The sequence below is a fragment of the Pseudopodoces humilis genome, chromosome 24, assembly GCF_049639895.1.
Source record: "Pseudopodoces humilis isolate 2021_Gansu_Grassland_sample_001 chromosome 24, ASM4963989v1, whole genome shotgun sequence".
Taxonomy (NCBI): Eukaryota; Metazoa; Chordata; class Aves; order Passeriformes; family Paridae; genus Pseudopodoces; species Pseudopodoces humilis.
Genome location: NC_142223.1, coordinates 73,607 through 90,857, shown reverse-complemented (window position 1 = coordinate 90,857; position 17,251 = coordinate 73,607). Strand labels below are relative to the sequence as shown.

The window sequence follows — 17,251 nt, the reverse complement described above, 5'->3', positions numbered from 1 at the left end:
GATGGGAAAAGAGGGGAAAAGGGGCTGGGATGGATCCAGTGGCTGTTTATAGGAATTCACAGGTGAGGAATTGTTGGGAATGGCCAAAGCTGGGGCAAAAATCCGGCATCTTTAGGAAAGAAAATTAATATTTATATTAGTTTTTCTGCTTTATTAGTGTGATTTCCAGTTTTGATTTTCTGGTGCTTTTGGGATTTGCTCTTTCGGTGTCTTTTCTTCGCATTCCCCCCCCACTCTTACACTTTAAATTTTATGCATTTTGGCATACAATATTTGCTCCTTTTCCTTTGTTTTTGGTGTGTGTGGGGATTTTTTAAAGTTTTTTTGGTGCAATATTTGCATTATTCCTTTTTTTCCCCAGGCTTTGAAATTTTTTTATAAATTTCTATGCTTTATTTTTCCTTCCCTATTTATTTTTTTTTTAGTTGTTTCCTTTTTTCTTCAATTTTTGTGCAACTTTTAGCTAACTTTTTTCATTTTTTGACATTTCCCCTCTCTTTTCACCTTTTTGTGGTGCAGTTATTGTACAATAATTCCTTGTGCTTTTGCAGTATTTTTTCAATATTTGTGCACTTTGCATGCATTTTTTCATTTTGGTGACGTTTTTTCGTTTTTTTGGTCACTATTCCCAACACTTTTTTTTTTTCCCTTTTACAGGAACAAGGGGAATTGCATTTTCCATCCCTCCTTTAGGATTTTGGTGGCTTTTAAGAATTTTTTAATATGAATTTGGGGGAAACGGGGAGTTTTGGGGTGGGGGTGGCATAGCCAGGCACTTGTAGAGCCATGCACCCCTTACACACTCGTGTGCACAGACACAGCCCCTTGCACACTCACACACACGTACAGGAGCACACACCCTGCACACTCACACCTACACACACAAACACGTGCACACACGTGACACTCACATGCTCACACCTGTGCACTCACAGTCACACATGAACACTGCCACACAGTTCAGAGATCTGTGCACTCACACACACACCCTGCACACACACACTGCACACACACACACTGCACTCACACACACACACACACACACACAGAGTGCACACACACACACACACTGCACTTACACACACACACCCTGCACACACACACTGCACACACACACACACACACTGCACACACACACACACACACACACACACAGAGTGCACACACACACACTGCACACACACACACACACTGCACACACACACACACACACACACAGAGTGCACACACACACACTGCACACACACACACACACACACACACACAGAGTGCACACACACACACTGCACTCACACACACACCCTGCACACACACACTGCACTCACACACACACCCTGCACACACACACTGCACACACACACACACTGCACACACACACACACACACACACACACAGAGCACACACACACACACTGCACTCACACACACACCCTGCACACACACACTGCACACACACACACACACACCCTGCACACACACACACACACACTGCACACACACACACACACTGCACACACACACTGCACACACACACACACACACCCTGCACACACACCCTGCACACACACACACACACACACACACTGCACACACACACACACACACACACACACAGAGTGCACACACACACACTGCACACACACACACACACACACAGAGTGCACACACACACACACACACTGCACACACACTGCACACACACACACACACTGCACACACACACACTGCACTCACACACACACACTGCACACACACACACACACCCTGCACACACACACTGCACACACACACACACACACTCACACTCACACACACACACTCACACTCACACTCTCACACTCTCACACTCACTCACACTCTCTCTCTCTCTCACACTCACTCACACTCACACTCACACTCTCTCACACTCACACTCACACTCACTCTCTCTCTCTCACACACTCACACTCACTCTCTCTCTCACACACACTCACACTCACACTCACACTCTCTCTCTCACACACACTCACACTCACACTCACACTCTCTCTCTCACACACACTCACACTCACACTCACACTCTCTCTCTCACACACACTCACACTCACACTCACACTCTCTCACACACACTCACACTCACACTCTCACACACACACACTCACACTCTCTCACACACACACACTCACACTCACACTCTCTCACACACACTCACACTCACACTCTCACACACACTCACACTCTCTCACGGACCCTCCCGTCCCCTCCCCCGCAGCCCACGTGCAGCCCCGCACGCGCCGCCGCCCCCCGCGCGCCCCCTCCCCCGCCCCCCATTGCCGGCCCCTCCCCTCCGCCCCCCGCGCTGGCCCCGCCCCCTTCCCGCACCGTCCAATGGGCGCCGCCGCCTCGCGCCGCCCCCGCCCGCGCTCTTAAGCGGCGCCAATGCCCGGGCGGCGGCCGCGCCTCCGCCCCGCCCCGCCCCGCGCCCCGCGCCCCGCGCAGCGCCCCGGCCCCGCCGCCCGCCCGCCCGCCCGCGCGCCCGGCCCCGCCGCGCCGGCCCCGGCCCCGGCCCCGCCCTGGACACCGGCAGCAAGGTGAGCCCGCGCCCTCCGGCCCTGCGTTACGCGACCGTGGGCCCCCGCTGCGCGTGGCCCCGCCACCCCGGACGCGCGCGGCTGCTGCCGCCAGCCGCGATCACCTTTTTGCTTTATTTTGTACCCCGAGCCCGAGCGGATCCCTCCCCGAAGAGCGGCCGATGCCGGCGCAGCGCGCCCGGCAGCCGCTTTTGGGCTCGCCGCTCCCCTGAAGTGCGGAACCGCTCTGGACCGACCCGACACCGGCCCCCGTTCTGAGCCCGTTCCGGGAGTGGGACGGGGGGCAGGGGAGGCGGCCCCAGAGCCCAGCAAGGGCCGAGGTGGCTTTTGGGGGGTACGAGGCTGGGGTGACCCCGCCGGGACCTCCTGGGTCCCCGCAGGGTTCGGCTTCGGCCGGGCATATCCCACCTGGAACTGCTGACCCGATTCCCATTAATTTATCCGAAACTGTGAGTTATTAAATGCTGTGAGCTCTCCCGGCCGCTCGGCAGCGGCCGTGATCCCCCAACACCCTCCCCATCCCAAATTAATTAATTTATAGTGTTTTTTAATTTATAATTAATTTGGGTGGGCTAAAAGCCCAGAACGATCCTGGAGGTTAATTCCAGCAGGTCACTGGCATCAAACCCCCATTTGCTTCATCCCAACCGCCAAAATATTCCCGTCCCCCAGATATTCTCATCTGGGAATGGCTGGGATAAATCTACAAACGAATTTTTAAATTTTTTGGGGGGGGGAGGTGTCGAGGGGGATGTGTTAGGAAATTGGCTGCGTGGTGGCATGAAGTGTAATTAACCCCCGAAATCGTAATTTTATCCTAGTTAAAGGTGTGATGGGAACGATCCCTCTTGGTATTTTCCCCCCTGGAAAACAGCTCACTCTTCCTTCTCCTCCTCCCCTTCCCCCTTTGGAGCATGAAATACACCGTTTTCTTAAACTTAAGGATCTATATCTATCTATGTTTATATATCTCCACTATTTTTTTTGTGGTTTCGTTCTGAGCCGGCTCGGCCGCAGCGCGTTCTCCAGTGTGAGTGGTGGGATTGGGGATGGGAACGTGCCGGCCAGCAGCGCGGTGATGGGGGCAGGAATTAAACGCAAATTTGGTCTCATACCCAAGAAATCCGACGCACTTAACTCCCGGCTTCCCGAATGGAGCCGGAGTCGTGTTCCCGCTGCTTTTCCAGCTCCATAACCCTCTCCTTGGATGGATTTGGGTTAGAAATTATTAATTTTTGTAAAGGTAATTAATTGCAGGGATGATTTGCCGGGCGCTGGTGACTGACACTTCCATCCGGAGTGTGTTTTGCATGGAAAAAAAGGGATTTTTCATGGCAGCAGCTGGTGGTTGAGAGGTGGGGGACAAACTCCCCTCCCCAGCCCCCTTTATCTTTAATAATTAATATTATTAACCCGGGATTGGAGGGGGGGGGGTGGGCGTTGCACATTCCGTGTGTTTTTTCCGGCTCATTACATGCAAAAGCGTCTCCCATGTTGGTCGCAGTTGCAAAACTTGCCGAGATTGTGTCGCCGTCCCTGGATGACCTTTAAGTACGGAAGAAAAATAAATAAAAAAATCAAATTCTGCCACTCCGACGCTTCTTCCCATCCCTCCCATTCTCCTGCTCAAATCCCACCTGGTCCCCACAGTAATGGTGTGACCCCAAATTCTCTGGCTTTAAATCCCCTCCTGTAGGTTTGGAGTGGATTTTTCCTGGTTTTCTGTGGCGGTGTGAGCTTTTCCTGGCTTGGGAGGTAGCTGCAGCTGTGTTATCCATGTGCCCTCGCTCCTCAGAATGTGCAAATGAGTGCAAGGGGCTGCACCCACTGCCCACATCTCCTCTTTCATCCCCGGATAGGGCCACTCGGGAATTGTCATGGATCATCTTAGTGGTGTCTTTGTCATGTGGATTTTCCCCAGATTCCCTCCTGGGACCCCCTTTTGAAATTCTTATTTTGATTTTTAAGGAATTATTAACTTTTCTACCTCTACGGGGTGGACAGCATCCCAAATTCCTCCACAATGGAGTAAAAAATACAGGATGTCCTCCTGGGACTTTGTTTTTTTTTTTTTTTCATGTTACTGCTAATTTGCTTTTAGAGAAATTATTAATTCACAAGATCCATAAAACAATCAGTTTCCCAAAATTGCCCAAATCCTCCTGCGCTGGAGTAAAAAAGTTGAAATTCCCTTCTGGGACACTTTTTTAGTATTATTTAGAAGGAATTATGAATTCTCTTTTTTTTCATGAGGCAGCAGCATCCCCAATTCCTCCATGCTGCAGTGAAAAAAGTTGGAATTTCCTGCTGGGCCACTCTTTTAATATCTTTATATTAATAATTTAATATTATTATTTTGCTTTTTAAGGGATTATTTATTCCTTTGATCCATGAGGGGAGTTGTATCCTAAAGTCCTTCCAGGCTGGAGGATAAAAAAAAAAAAGGGGGGTTAAAAATAGAGTTGTAAAGCCAAAGGCAGCGGGTTTGTGGGGGCCCCTGTCATCCCCACCCTCCCCCCTGCCCTGGATCCTCCTTGGAGCGTCCTGGCTTCCGTGTTGGAGCTGGAGAGGAAGCAGGAAGCAGCTAAAAAGAAAAAAAATACTATAAATTTATTTAGAAATCTGTCTTTCCTATAACATAGAGGAATTATTAGGGATAAAACCAGGAGTTTGGGGTCTAGCTGGGCTTAAATAAGTTTATTTTATGGAAATAAGAGGGAATTTGTCCTAAAATTCCTGAGAAGGATGCTTTTTGCTGCAAGGACTTCAAAAATCTCCCCACAGCCCCATGTGGGGTTTGGCAGGAGCTGCCTGGGCAAAGGTGCCCTTAAAAATCGACTTTTTCCTTTATTTAATTATTCCCCCCCCAACTTGCCTTTAATGGCAAAGTTTAAGCTGAAAGGCTCCTGGATTGGAGCTGGGCAGCATGTTTGGAACTGGGAAGGGAGCGGGAGGAGCTGACTCACCCTGACCCTACTTGGGATGAGCCTCCAAAAAGCAATTTTCCTGCCAGTTTTACCCTTTCATATCTTCAAACTGCTGGAATTTAATCAAAATACGAGGGTTTTTGGCTGGAATTTAATTTTTTTTTTTTTTTGTAGCCATGAAATGTTCCCTTTTTCCAAATGTTAAAATGGAAAAATGAATTTAATTTTTTTTTTTTTTTTTGGTGGGGGTAGTGGCTGGTATGAGTGCATCAAGGTGTTGTTACCTCTCACCTTCCTGGAGCAAAGTTCATCTGGCTGCTGCATCCCCATCCCTGGAGCTGTGACTCACCTATGCTCGCCCTACCTAGGGGAGCGCCTGGCAGCTCCCGGGGTGCCCTTTAACCAGGAAAAGGCAAAATCGGGACCCAAACAAATCAGGGTGATCCCCCAAAAGCAAAGGATAATCACCCCATCCTCCAAACCTCCCAATTCCCCCCAAGCTCACTCAGACCCCCAAAATCCCTCATTGTTTTAATATGGTTTCCCTAAGCAACAGGTGCTTTCAGCATTCCCACCCTAGATTTTTGGGGGATGGATAATGTCACAGTTAGAATTGTGGGGGTTTTGGGGCTTTTTCTGTGTTTTTATTCTTTTGGGACACCACCCAATTTCCCAGTCCGTTCGTGCCCTCCCAAACACTGAGGAGGTGTTTTCTCCTTGTGGTGGACTCCAATGCACCAACCAAATCCAAGTGACAAAATCTCCTTGATTAGTTGTGTTGGGGGCCAAGCCTAATTTATGAGCTTCATTAACAGGCCTGGCTTCATTCCCTCTGCTTTTTCACTGGGAACTTTCACGTGGAGAGAGGCAATGGCCAGAGTGGCAAGGTCAGGGAGCAGCATTAATTCCATTATTTACTAAAAGAAAGAGGAGAATGGTTCTTAAATATAAAATATATCCTTTTGGGGGGGGGAGTTGGAGTCACCCCTCCTCATTTAGATGGGATCTGAGGCATTGATCCCTTGGGAATGTTCATCCAAGACACCCCAGGACCATCCTTGGGGTGAGATGTTGGTGCTAAGGGAGGACCCCCCCGCCTCCTCAAATTAAGGGATTTATAAATTTCACGTGGTTCATCCCAAAGCTGATTAAGTGGGAATGTCGGATCCTGGTTCTAGTGCCGGGAAAATCTCCTGCCTGGGATAATAGGGCTGCTAACGAAGGTGGCCCAAGCGTTGGCCTGCCCTGACCCTGCTCCTGAACAAGGCTCTGATTGTTGCTCCAGCTCAGGCGGGAAGAAGAGGAGGCCCGGGGAGGTTCTGCCAACTAACCAGGATTTTGCTCAGCGACTCTTAATTAGACTTGGATGGAAAACTGTTGTTAGCTGTGGCTTCCCAGAGCATCCTCAGCCGGGAGCGCGCAGAGGCTCCGCCGTGCCCTGGGAGCGGCCGGCACTGCTCTGGAGCCTGATGGTCACGTGGAGCCTCTGAGCGGACCCTTGGAGCCCCAATAACACCTCCAGCCCACGCCAGGGCTGAAATTCCTGGAATCCCCCAAACCATGGGATTTTTTAACCCCCAAAATGACATTCTGGTAATTATTTTTCCCCCTTAGCACCAAAAAAAGTTTTCTCTTTCATTCTGAATATTTGTACTGGCCACCTTCCCAGCATCCCGTGCAGTGCCCAGGTGTCGCTCCGGTGGGGGATACTGGCTTACGGAGATGCCAGATTTAATCCCTTTTTCCTGATTTCTGGCAGATGACGGCTCGCCTGATGCTGGCTGTGGGAGGAGCGGTGCTGGGCTCCCTCCAGTTTGGGTACAACACCGGCGTCATCAATGCCCCACAGAAGGTGAGTGCTCCCAGAACCCTCTGCAATGAAATTCCAGCCCCCCTGTTGCAAAATTCCATACCTCCTCCCCCCGCCGTGTCCAAAAACAAACCAGTCTCCGCTGCCAGCTTGGCTAAAATAGTACATCCCACTAGGCAGCTTAGGGCTGTAATGGGATTTGAGAGGGAGTTATTTAGCCTCCAGCTTTCCCGGGAGAATTTTTTTCCTCCTTGCTTGGCGTTTTTGTTGGGAAAAATCCCAGCAGTGCCTGCAGGATGCTGTCTGGGTGTGGCCGGTGGAACTTTTAACCTTGGCTCTTAGTGAAGGTCTGGAAGTTAATTAAGATTTGAGTCATCCCGAGTGGCTGCTCTGACTGAGAGCTCTATTTCTGAGTTTTGCATCCCAGCATAATGTCCTGGGAGGAGAAAGGGTTGTCTGGAAGTGCTGTAAGAGGCATGGAGTGCAGAAGGTGTTGGGTCCTCCCCTCATGTACTGTCAGGACCCTCCAGCTGCTGGTAGACACCCGTGGTCCATGGAAGACATGACTTTTCCCGGATTTGGTGGCTGTTTGAGGTGTTAAGTGCTTGGAAAATTAGCTCAGAATTCCCATGTGGTGCTTCTGATGTTCCCTGGGCACAGCTCTTATGCTGGGATAAGGTGTGGAGGGACAGCCTGGGTTCTGGCAGGACCAAAGCTGTCCCTGAGTGTCACCACCCTAAAAAATTCAACCCACTGGGGCAGGATCCAGCTTGCCAGAATTTAATCCCATCCCAGTGAGCGCCGCTGGAATGTCACCTCAAGCATTGAGAAGACTCCTTGTGGGATAGAAGACCCTGTGGAAAAACTCCCCAGGCTCCATTGGTATGGGAAGAGGAAAAAAAGCCAGGAATTTGTTCAAGGTGTTGCATTAGATAGTATTGAATCCCAGAATTCAATTCCTGGAGGCTGCAGCTTCCACCCAGAACCTGCAGGGTGCTGCTGAAGGCCTCCTGAGGTATCCCGATGCCTCCTTGCCTTCATGTGCACTGGTCCAAAATTGGGGATGTCCATTCTCAGATGGCCCTGAGCACACTGCCTGGGGGAGACAGGCAGTGGAGCAGAGTTTGAGCCATTTGAGCTGGGAAATCCCTGGGATTGCACTGAGGAACTGCTCCCTGGCATCTGCCCTCATTTTCCTGAGCTCTGGCACCGCGGGAAGGAGGAATGTTGTGATCACCCTGGTCAGAGCCACATCCCAGCAGGAGCTTTGTTTCCCTCCACTGAAGGATTTCTCTCCATCCTCTCTTGGCTGGCTGCTCTGGGTGATATGGTCAGGGATCAGTTGTGAGCTTCCTGTGGGACTAAACTGTGGTGCCTGCAGCCCCAGGCAAATCCAGACCCTCATGATGGCTGTTGCCACAGTTTTCCTGATGATTTTGGGGATGAATCCTTTGGGCTTCACATGGAGAAGTCACATGGTGCAGGACAAGTTACCAGTGTTGAGGGGAAGGATTTGGGGTGCTGTGTGTGGGAGCGTGACGGGAGGTGGGATGAGGATTGTCATGGGCAGCAGGATGTGCTGGACACAGGGGGTCATCCCAGCTTTAAGGACGGGGACACATTACTGTGCAGGACTGGAATGCATTGGGCTTGGAATGGGGGTGTGTTGGAATAAACTGGGGCACAGAGTTGGGATGCAGGATGGGTAGGCATGGAGGTACAGGCCGAGGACAGGGATGCCTCAGGATGCATTGAGGCACAGGATGGGGATGCACTGCAATAAACTGGAGTGAATGGTCAGGATGAGGACGCACAGAGCTGGGATGGGGATGAACTGAGGTACATCAGGGCACAGGTTTGGGATGCACTGCTATTGGGATTCGTGGAGCTGTGGGGTGGGGATGCATCACAATGCTCAGCTGAAAAGCAGGGGAAAGCCCCAGTTTTGGAGAAAGCATTTTTTTTTTTTTTCTTCACCCTTCTCCCTTTAAATCCATTTTTCACCTCCATCTCTCCCGAAAAGAACCACTGGATTCTTCAAAGCATCCTTTTTTTCAGGAGGAAGGGGCAGGAGGGGGTGTTATTTTTTTCAGTAGGCCCCTGGGCCTACTGAGAGCCTGAGCCAGCCCAGACTTCTTCAATAATCCTCCAGTCAGTTATTTACTTTGGGTATACTGGGAAAAGCATCCAAACCTCTGGGTGAAACGTGAGGGAACAAAATCATTTAATATGGAAATTCTAATGGTTTACGTGCTTTGGAAGAGGAACAACTTGAAAAAGTAATGATACTTTGGGACTTGTACCCAGCCTAGTGTGTATTTCTTGTGCTGTCTCTGACAGGGCTCCTGTTTGGGCTTGGATTGATGGGAAAAGTGGAAAGTGAAGCACAGTGGTGTAAATAGTGAATTGGGAATGAAGCCCTTCAGAGTAGCAAAATCTTGGAGCCACCTGAGGCCCAGCAAAGCTGGGAATCTCTGGGATTTTTTTGCTCCAAGCTGGGTTTGGTGTGGTGTTACAAAGCCATTCACTGTGGTGGTTTGGGGATGGGTGACCCTTAAATCATGGTATTATGAAGGATTTTGGTTGGAAGGAATCTTTAGAGGGTCATTCAGGCCATTTCCCAGACATGGGCAGGGACGGGAACTTGGTGAAGCTACCAGTAATGGGCTGGCTTTAAAAATACATAAAAAGTATACAAAATGTATATAAATGTATATATTTTGTATGTAAGTGTATACACTTTGTGTATAAAAAGATACAAAATTTATGTAAAAATAACCTAAAATTCACAAACCTGGCTATTCTTGGTATTTCAAACCAAGGCCTGTGTTGGGTGTTGGCATCACGGTCCTGCAGAACCATGGCAGAGATTGTGTGCTACGGAATTCTTGGGAGAAAAAGCCTGGAAATCCAACTCCAGGAGTATCCAAGGGGATGGGAACTGCCCTGTGTTCCTCCCCTTCCTCCACGGGGCTGGTGCATCTCTGGCTCCTGCCCTGCCCTGGGGAGCAGTGTGACCTCCCTGTGCCTGCCCGGCGAGTTTTGGCAGCGCCGTCTCTCCCTCTCTGGGCAGGGCAAGCCCAGAACCCGTCCGGCTGCATTTCCCCCGCGTATCCCAGCAGGTTCCCTCCCTTGGGCTGGAGCCGAGCCTCGGCCGGCGGCTCTGGTGACGGTGACGCATTGTCTTGTGAGCTGTGGTGGCTGTGGGGAGTCGTCCCTCTGGTGGCATGGCTGAAGTGGAGGCGGGTTTGATGCGTGGTTTGGTTTCTCTCCTTGTTTTCCAGGTGATTGAGGATTTCTACAACCGCACGTGGCTGTACCGATATGAGGAGCCCATCAGCCCCGCCACCCTTACCACACTTTGGTCCCTCTCTGTTGCCATCTTCTCTGTCGGGGGCATGATTGGCTCCTTCTCTGTGGGGCTCTTTGTCAATCGCTTTGGAAGGTGAGCTCTGAGCCTGCTGGATCCCTGGTGGATCCCTCAGTGGGGAGGTTGTGCTGCCTCACCCCACCCTGGCATTCCAGGACTGCCAAGGGCTGATGTTTGGGTTCTTCTGGTGTTCCTCACCTCTCTCCTCCATCCCTCTCCAGACGCAATTCCATGCTGATGTCCAACATCCTTGCCTTTGTGTCAGCTGTCCTCATGGGCTTCTCCAAGATGGCTTTCTCCTTTGAGATGCTCATCCTTGGCCGCTTCATCATCGGCCTCTACTCTGGCCTCACCACGGGTTTTGTGCCCATGTACGTGGGCGAGGTGTCCCCCACTGCCCTGCGGGGGGCTTTGGGGACCTTCCACCAGCTTGGCATTGTCCTGGGCATCCTCATTGCACAGGTGAGCACTGGAGAATGTTTTGGGGGGGTTCACGCCTTTTTTGATCCTGACACTCATCAGGGCCTGCAAGGATGAGGTGCCGTGGATCTGCACAACCTTTTGGGTGGAGCTGGGGTGGGAGGCGTGAAGCTGGAGCTCAGCAGGAGCGGGGATGCTGTGAAATCTGAAGGTCTGAAGGTTTGGGATGGGCAGCGTCAGCATACTAACATCTGTTGGCCACCTGGGAGCAGCACAGGAGTCCCTCAATGGCTGTACCAGTGTGGAGCATGCCACGAGTTGCAGAGTTGTGTCCAACCAGGACTTTTCCAGCTGGAATGGGTGGCTTATTCCCTTTTCTCCTCCTCAGGTGTTTGGTTTGGACCTGATCATGGGAAACGACTCTCTCTGGCCACTGCTGCTGGGCTTCATCTTTGTTCCTGCCCTGCTGCAGTGCATCATCCTGCCCTTTGCCCCTGAGAGCCCCCGGTTCCTGCTCATCAACCGCAACGAGGAGAACAAAGCCAAGAGTGGTGAGTGACTCCTCTACAGGGCCCATCCTGGCACTCTGGAGGGTCCTCAGCATCTCCTGACTCCACCTCTCCCTCTCAGTCCTCAAGAAGCTGCGAGGCACAACGGATGTGAGCAGTGACCTGCAGGAGATGAAGGAGGAGAGCCGGCAGATGATGAGGGAGAAGAAGGTCACCATCATGGAGCTGTTCCGCTCGCCTATGTACCGCCAGCCCATCCTCATCGCCATTGTCCTGCAGCTCTCCCAGCAGCTCTCAGGGATCAATGCGGTCCGTCTGGGTGGGGTCTGAATGCCAGGGGTCAGCTTGGTTCACCCAGAGCTCCAGGACCTGACTTGTGGCACCTCCCTGCCCTTTGTAGGTCTTCTACTACTCCACCAGCATCTTCGAGAAGTCGGGGGTGGAGCAGCCTGTCTACGCCACCATTGGCTCTGGCGTAGTGAACACAGCCTTCACGGTGGTCTCAGTGAGTTTTGGCCCCACCAGGGTCTCTTCAGGCAGGGTGGGAGAAGGGGCCTTTCCTGCAGGTTGGGGAGGTGCTGATGGATCGTTTCCATCCCACAGCTGTTCGTGGTGGAGCGAGCTGGGCGCAGGACCCTGCACCTCATTGGGCTCGCAGGAATGGCTGGATGTGCCATTCTCATGACCATCGCCCTCACGCTGCTGGTGAGTGCTGGGGAGGCTGGGAGGAGGAGGTTGAGGAGGGATGGTTGAAGAGGAGGAAGGACTTATTCCTCCTTGAGGTGATGGCTGAGCACTCAGTCCCCATTGTCACATCTCTCCTGAGCTCCCAGAATTCCAGTTTCCAACTCATGGCTCCTCTGCCAGCACTAGCTTAGGTATCCAGGTACCGTGTCCCCTTCATGGCACTGACCTTCTTCCCTCTCCTTTGACCTAGGACCAAATGCCCTGGATGTCCTACCTCAGCATTGTGGCGATCTTTGGGTTTGTGGCCTTCTTTGAGATCGGCCCGGGCCCCATTCCATGGTTCATTGTGGCAGAGCTGTTCAGCCAAGGCCCCCGTCCAGCTGCTTTTGCTGTGGCTGGGCTCTCCAACTGGACCTCCAACTTCATCGTGGGAATGGGCTTCCAGTACATTGCGGTAATCACGGCTGGAATACTGGGGGAGTGGGGAATGTGGCTGGGGACACAGGAGTCTGGGAGTCCCAGGGGATCTCAGCAGTTCAGGGGAGTCTTAGTCCCAGCCTGTCAGACTGTGTTGGTTCAGGGTGGATCCAGATCCCAGTTCTGGATTTGGGATGGAAAACAGTGTCCAGCTAGATCCTGATGCTGGATCCCATTGCTGGGTCCTGGTGCCAAATCCAAATCCCAGGTCTGGTTTTGCTGGTTCCTGTTGCTCGATCTCATTGCCAGATTTTGATGTGGAGTTCTGGTGTTGGATCTTGGTGCCATATCCTGCTGCTGGATCCCAGTGCCACTTCCTTGAGCCCTAAAACCTGGGCTGAGGTGGTTTAGTTGGGTTGAGAAGAAGGTTTGGTTGGTCCTTGAGAAGAGAAGGACTTGGGGCTGGAGCAGGTACTTGACTCAGTGTTCCTTATGGAACTTGAGATGTTCCTTGAAAGAACCTGGGTCTTGGATGGCTATGGCAAGGTGTGGGCAGAGTGCTACCAGCTGGTCTTTCAGCCAAAGCCCATCACTCTGTGTCCAGAGATGGGAAGGGAGCTGGGGAATGGTCTGGAGCACCAGGAGTGGCTGAGGGCACCAGGAAAGGGGCTCAGCCTGAAGAAAAGGAGGCTCAGGAGGGACCTTCTGGCTCTGCACAACTCCCTGACAGAAGGGGACAGCCAGCGGGGTTTAGGCTCTGCTCCCAGGGAACAGGGACAGGAGGAGAGGACACAGGCCCAAGCTATGTCAGGGGAGGTTTAGATTGGATATTGAGAGAACTTCTTCATGGAAATGGTGGTCAGGAAGGTGGTGGGGTCACCATCCCTGGAAGTACTCAAAAACATGTGAATATGGCACCTGGGGGCATGGGTTAGGGGTGGACCCAGCAGTGTTGGTGGTTGTTGGTGGTTGGACTGTATCTTGGCTGGCTTCTCCAACCTCAACAGCTCCATGATTCTGTTACCTCCATCCATGTGCTCACCTCCCCCTTTCCCTTCAATCACAGCAACTCTGTGGCTCCTACGTCTTCATCATCTTCACGGTGCTGCTCGTGCTCTTCTTCATCTTTACCTACTTCAAGGTGCCAGAGACCAAAGGCCGGACCTTTGATGAGATTGCCTCGGGCTTCCGGCAGAGCGGGGGTGGCCAGAGTGACAAGACCCCGGACGAGTTCCACAGCCTGGGCGCTGACTCGCAGGTGTAACCTGGACCCCCGGTGCCACTGCCCCCTGAATTTAGGGGGACTTTTTAAAACACTTTGTACAGACGCCAGGCAGGAGGGAGTGGGGGGGGTCTGGCTCCAACGCCCCTTGTCCAGCCTCCCCCAGTGGTTTACTGGAGACAGGCTGACCTATTTTATTTTATTTCTTTTCTGCTAGGAACAAAATATTTTATTTTATTTTATTTTATTTTATTTTATTATTTTTTCTGGTTTCGCGTCCAAGATTTCAAAACCAATAGGTGTTTTAAAACCCAGCCACTCAGCCCTCACCAGCAGGAGGGCAATTCCCTGTTTTTTATTAACGACGCGATAGTTATTTAATGGAAAATCACGTAGAGAAAGTTTTTAAAAAGCTGGAAACTTATTTTTTAACGTTCTAATCATAGAGGAAAAAAATAAATCACATAAATTGACTAAATCTAATATTTTTTTAAAAAAAAAACTACCAAGAAAATGAATAAATTTTTAAAGTCTCCTTGATTTCAAGCCCTGCGGTGGGTTTGTGGACGGGGACCTCCCGCCTGGGGCAGCGCGGAGGATGGAGCCGCCTGGATGGATTGGTTGGAAAGGTCAATCTGTTGTTGCAGGCTCTTCTCCTTTTGCCTGAATTCCAGCTGGGAGGGGAAAATAAAATGGGAGATGGGGGGATGTGTTGTTGTTGAATTTTGGGATTAATCTCGGCAATATTTGCCCGACAGTGAAGCGCCAGTGGCAGCCGCACACAACATCCCCCTCCATCAGTACCCCCCATCCTGGGATGCACCAAAATCCAGCACCGCATGGATACAGCTGTTTCCTGCTCTGTGTATAGACTGGAAGATATTTATATTATATATATTTTTGTTCAATGGTTGTTAATAGTAGACATTTAAGTTATAGCGTTTCTGATTTGACAAGCCAAGTACTGTAAATATTCTTGGAGTATATTCACACTGTATAATGCATACAAAAGGTACAGAAAAAGGTTATAGTTTCTATAGCAACTAAGAAAAAAAGCTTGTACATGGTTAGGATGACTTTTGTATAGTTCTGCACTGTAGTTGTATCTATTGCACTGAATTTCAGGCTGTAGTATATTAAAAAAAAAATACACGAGGAATACTGTCCTTTTCAGACAAAACTGAAAACAGACACAAAAAAAAGCATTTCCCTGAGTGCAGCTGGTGTGGGAGCTTCTGGCACATTCCCAAAGCCACAGGGAGGGTTGTTTTTTTGGTTTTTGTTGGGGTTTTTTTGTTGTTTTTTTTTAATAGTATCTTTTTTAAAATTTATTTGTTTGGTTTGGAAGGGATGACACTTGACCACACGTGAAAGAAAATAGATGGGGGGGGAGTAAAAGAAATCTCTTTAAAAATGCCTGTTCTTAGCTGGTTCTGGTATAGCCGTGCCAAGCTGTGGAGGTGTGTGTGTGGTTTTGTAAGCAAATCCCTGCAGTGACGTGCCAAGGGGAAGGTGTGTGGTGTGAACAATAAAGGAGAATGTGAGCGGCCACCCAGCCCCAGTGTCCTGTGCCTTTATTTCTTGGGGCTGCACTTTCCCTGCCCTGGTCGGGGGAGGGAGTGGGGGATGGGTCAGGGAGTGCGTGTCCCTGCAAAGCTTTTCCACCACGGGAGCGACTCACCTGGTTGCAAAATACCTGCTCTGGGTGTACAACCAGATTTTAGTTGCCTGGAGCAGCCTGGGCTGGGATCATGGGGGTAAACCCGGCTGGAGCCGTCCTGCTCTGTGGATCCCAAACCTGCTCTCCTTGCCTGGGACAGAGCCTTGGTCATGGCATGAGCACCTGAGCAAGTGAAGGGAGGGAGAAGGTTGCTGCTGCTCTGTGGATTGGTTTTTTCTCCTTCAGCTGAGAAGGTGCCAAGAACTGCAAGCCTGAACACTTTGAGGCAAAGAAATGTTGATCTTGGTCACTTGAGGCTTTTTCTATTTATTGAAGCAGCTCTTTGCCCTGCAGGGCACACACTGGGCACAGCTGTTGTAGGAAATCGTTCTTGTAGTGTCTTTAAAAGCTCCACAGAATGTTCTTTCTGTGCCCAGGGCTCCTCTCCTCACTCTGCTGTTTCGTTCCTTGCTCCAGGAGATGCTCAGCCCTGCATAACCTTAATTTCCAGACTGGGTTTGTTTTGTTGAACATCTAGAGCAGCCACACGGCCATGCAGGCTCAGCCTGGGAGCACTTGAAGGATTACAGCCACGACGGAGCTCCAAATCCCTGGTGACCCAAATCCTTGTGCCCTGGGGTGCTGTGCCAGCAGCCACAGTCCCCCACCCCATGGAGGTGATCATTCCAGCCCCTTCCAGCATCTCTCACCCCACAGAGGTGATTATTCCATACCTGATGAGGTGGAAATCTCCCACAGGAGTGCTGGGAGGTCTTCTAGCCCTTCCCCAGGTCTGTGCTGTGAACCCCGAGCAGCCTTATCCCACCCCCTGAAATGGAACGTGGCTTAACTTGTGGTTTTCCCTTCCCCAGCAGCAGCAATCCCTGCTAATTGCTCAGGCCCCAGCTTGATGAAACGTTTACAAAGCACACTTGACTCCAGCCCAAATCGGCGGGCAATTAAACACCCTCATAAATCCTCCTGAAGTAAATGAGCCTTAATCGGAGCTCAGGGCTCAGCCTGGCACAGGCCAAGATTCCCTTCTCCCCCTGCCCAGTGGTGAGGGATCATGAAATCCGGTGGCTGCACTGTGCTTCCCACACTCCCCATGGCCTCTGGAGCCTTCTGGCATCTGGCTCTGCTCTGGTGTTCCTGTTCTTCCCCAGGAGGGTCACCCCTGTCCCGAGGGGTCTCGCTGTTCCCTGGGGCAGAAGCCAGTGGGGAATGGGCCTCGGGGTGGCACCTCCTCCTGAGGTTGGTGGCAAAGGGATGTCAGCTCTCTGTCAGGAGGAAACTACATCTCCTTCAGGTTAGAATCCCCAGTTGGAGCCTTTTCATTCTTTTCCTCAAGACTGCTTAGAGTCCCTCATGTCTCTAGTGGTCCCTCCTGGATTGAAGTTCTTCCTGTGGAACTTCTGCCCATGAAAATGGAACAGAGGAGTCTCTCAGTGCACAGAGCTATGAGAAACTCTGCAGAAAGAGAAAATTCTGAGCACCTGCTGCAGTGGAAGGTGTCCCTGCCCGTGGCAGGGGGCAAAGTGAGATGAGCTTTAAACCAGGCTGGTTTTCCAGACCAGGTTGGGATTCTCTGGAAATTGGTTTGGAGATGGAGGAGCTCTACAGGGAGCTGCAACACCTTGTCAAGCCCAACCAGGTCCC

General features: G+C 51.2%; 1 protein-coding gene across 2 annotated transcripts; it reads left to right on the top strand.

Annotated features, from left to right (window-relative positions):
* The first annotated feature begins 2,503 nt into the window (after positions 1-2,503).
* On the top strand, positions 2,504-15,487 carry SLC2A1 (solute carrier family 2 member 1). 2 transcript variants are annotated; one of them, XM_014261718.2, is made up of 11 exons: positions 2,504-2,570; positions 7,257-7,349; positions 10,592-10,752; positions 10,899-11,139; positions 11,486-11,648; positions 11,728-11,915; positions 12,007-12,111; positions 12,210-12,311; positions 12,544-12,747; positions 13,777-13,968; positions 14,691-15,487. In XM_014261718.2, exons 2-11 carry the CDS (start codon positions 7,257-7,259, stop codon positions 14,691-14,693), a joined length of 1,452 nt encoding a protein of 483 aa, XP_014117193.2. In that variant the 5' UTR covers positions 2,504-2,570; the 3' UTR covers positions 14,694-15,487. The 2 variants fall into 2 exon arrangements, with proteins under 2 accessions (XP_014117193.2, XP_005533209.2); XM_005533152.3 differs by having other exon boundaries at positions 13,777-15,487.
* The last annotated feature ends 1,764 nt before the right edge of the window (positions 15,488-17,251 follow it).

What these genes read in the sequence shown, in the direction of transcription:
- SLC2A1 (XM_005533152.3), top strand. Translation starts at nt 7,257, where the DNA reads ATGACGGCTCGCCTGATGCTGGCTGTGGGAGGAGCGGTGCTGGGCTCC. An exon ending in TCATCAATGCCCCACAGAAG is followed by an intron (nt 7,350 to 10,591) that starts GTGAGTGCTCCC and finishes CTTGTTTTCCAG; the next exon opens with GTGATTGAGGATTTCTACAA. An exon ending in CCATCGCCCTCACGCTGCTG is followed by an intron (nt 12,312 to 12,543) that starts GTGAGTGCTGGG and finishes CCTTTGACCTAG; the next exon opens with GACCAAATGCCCTGGATGTC.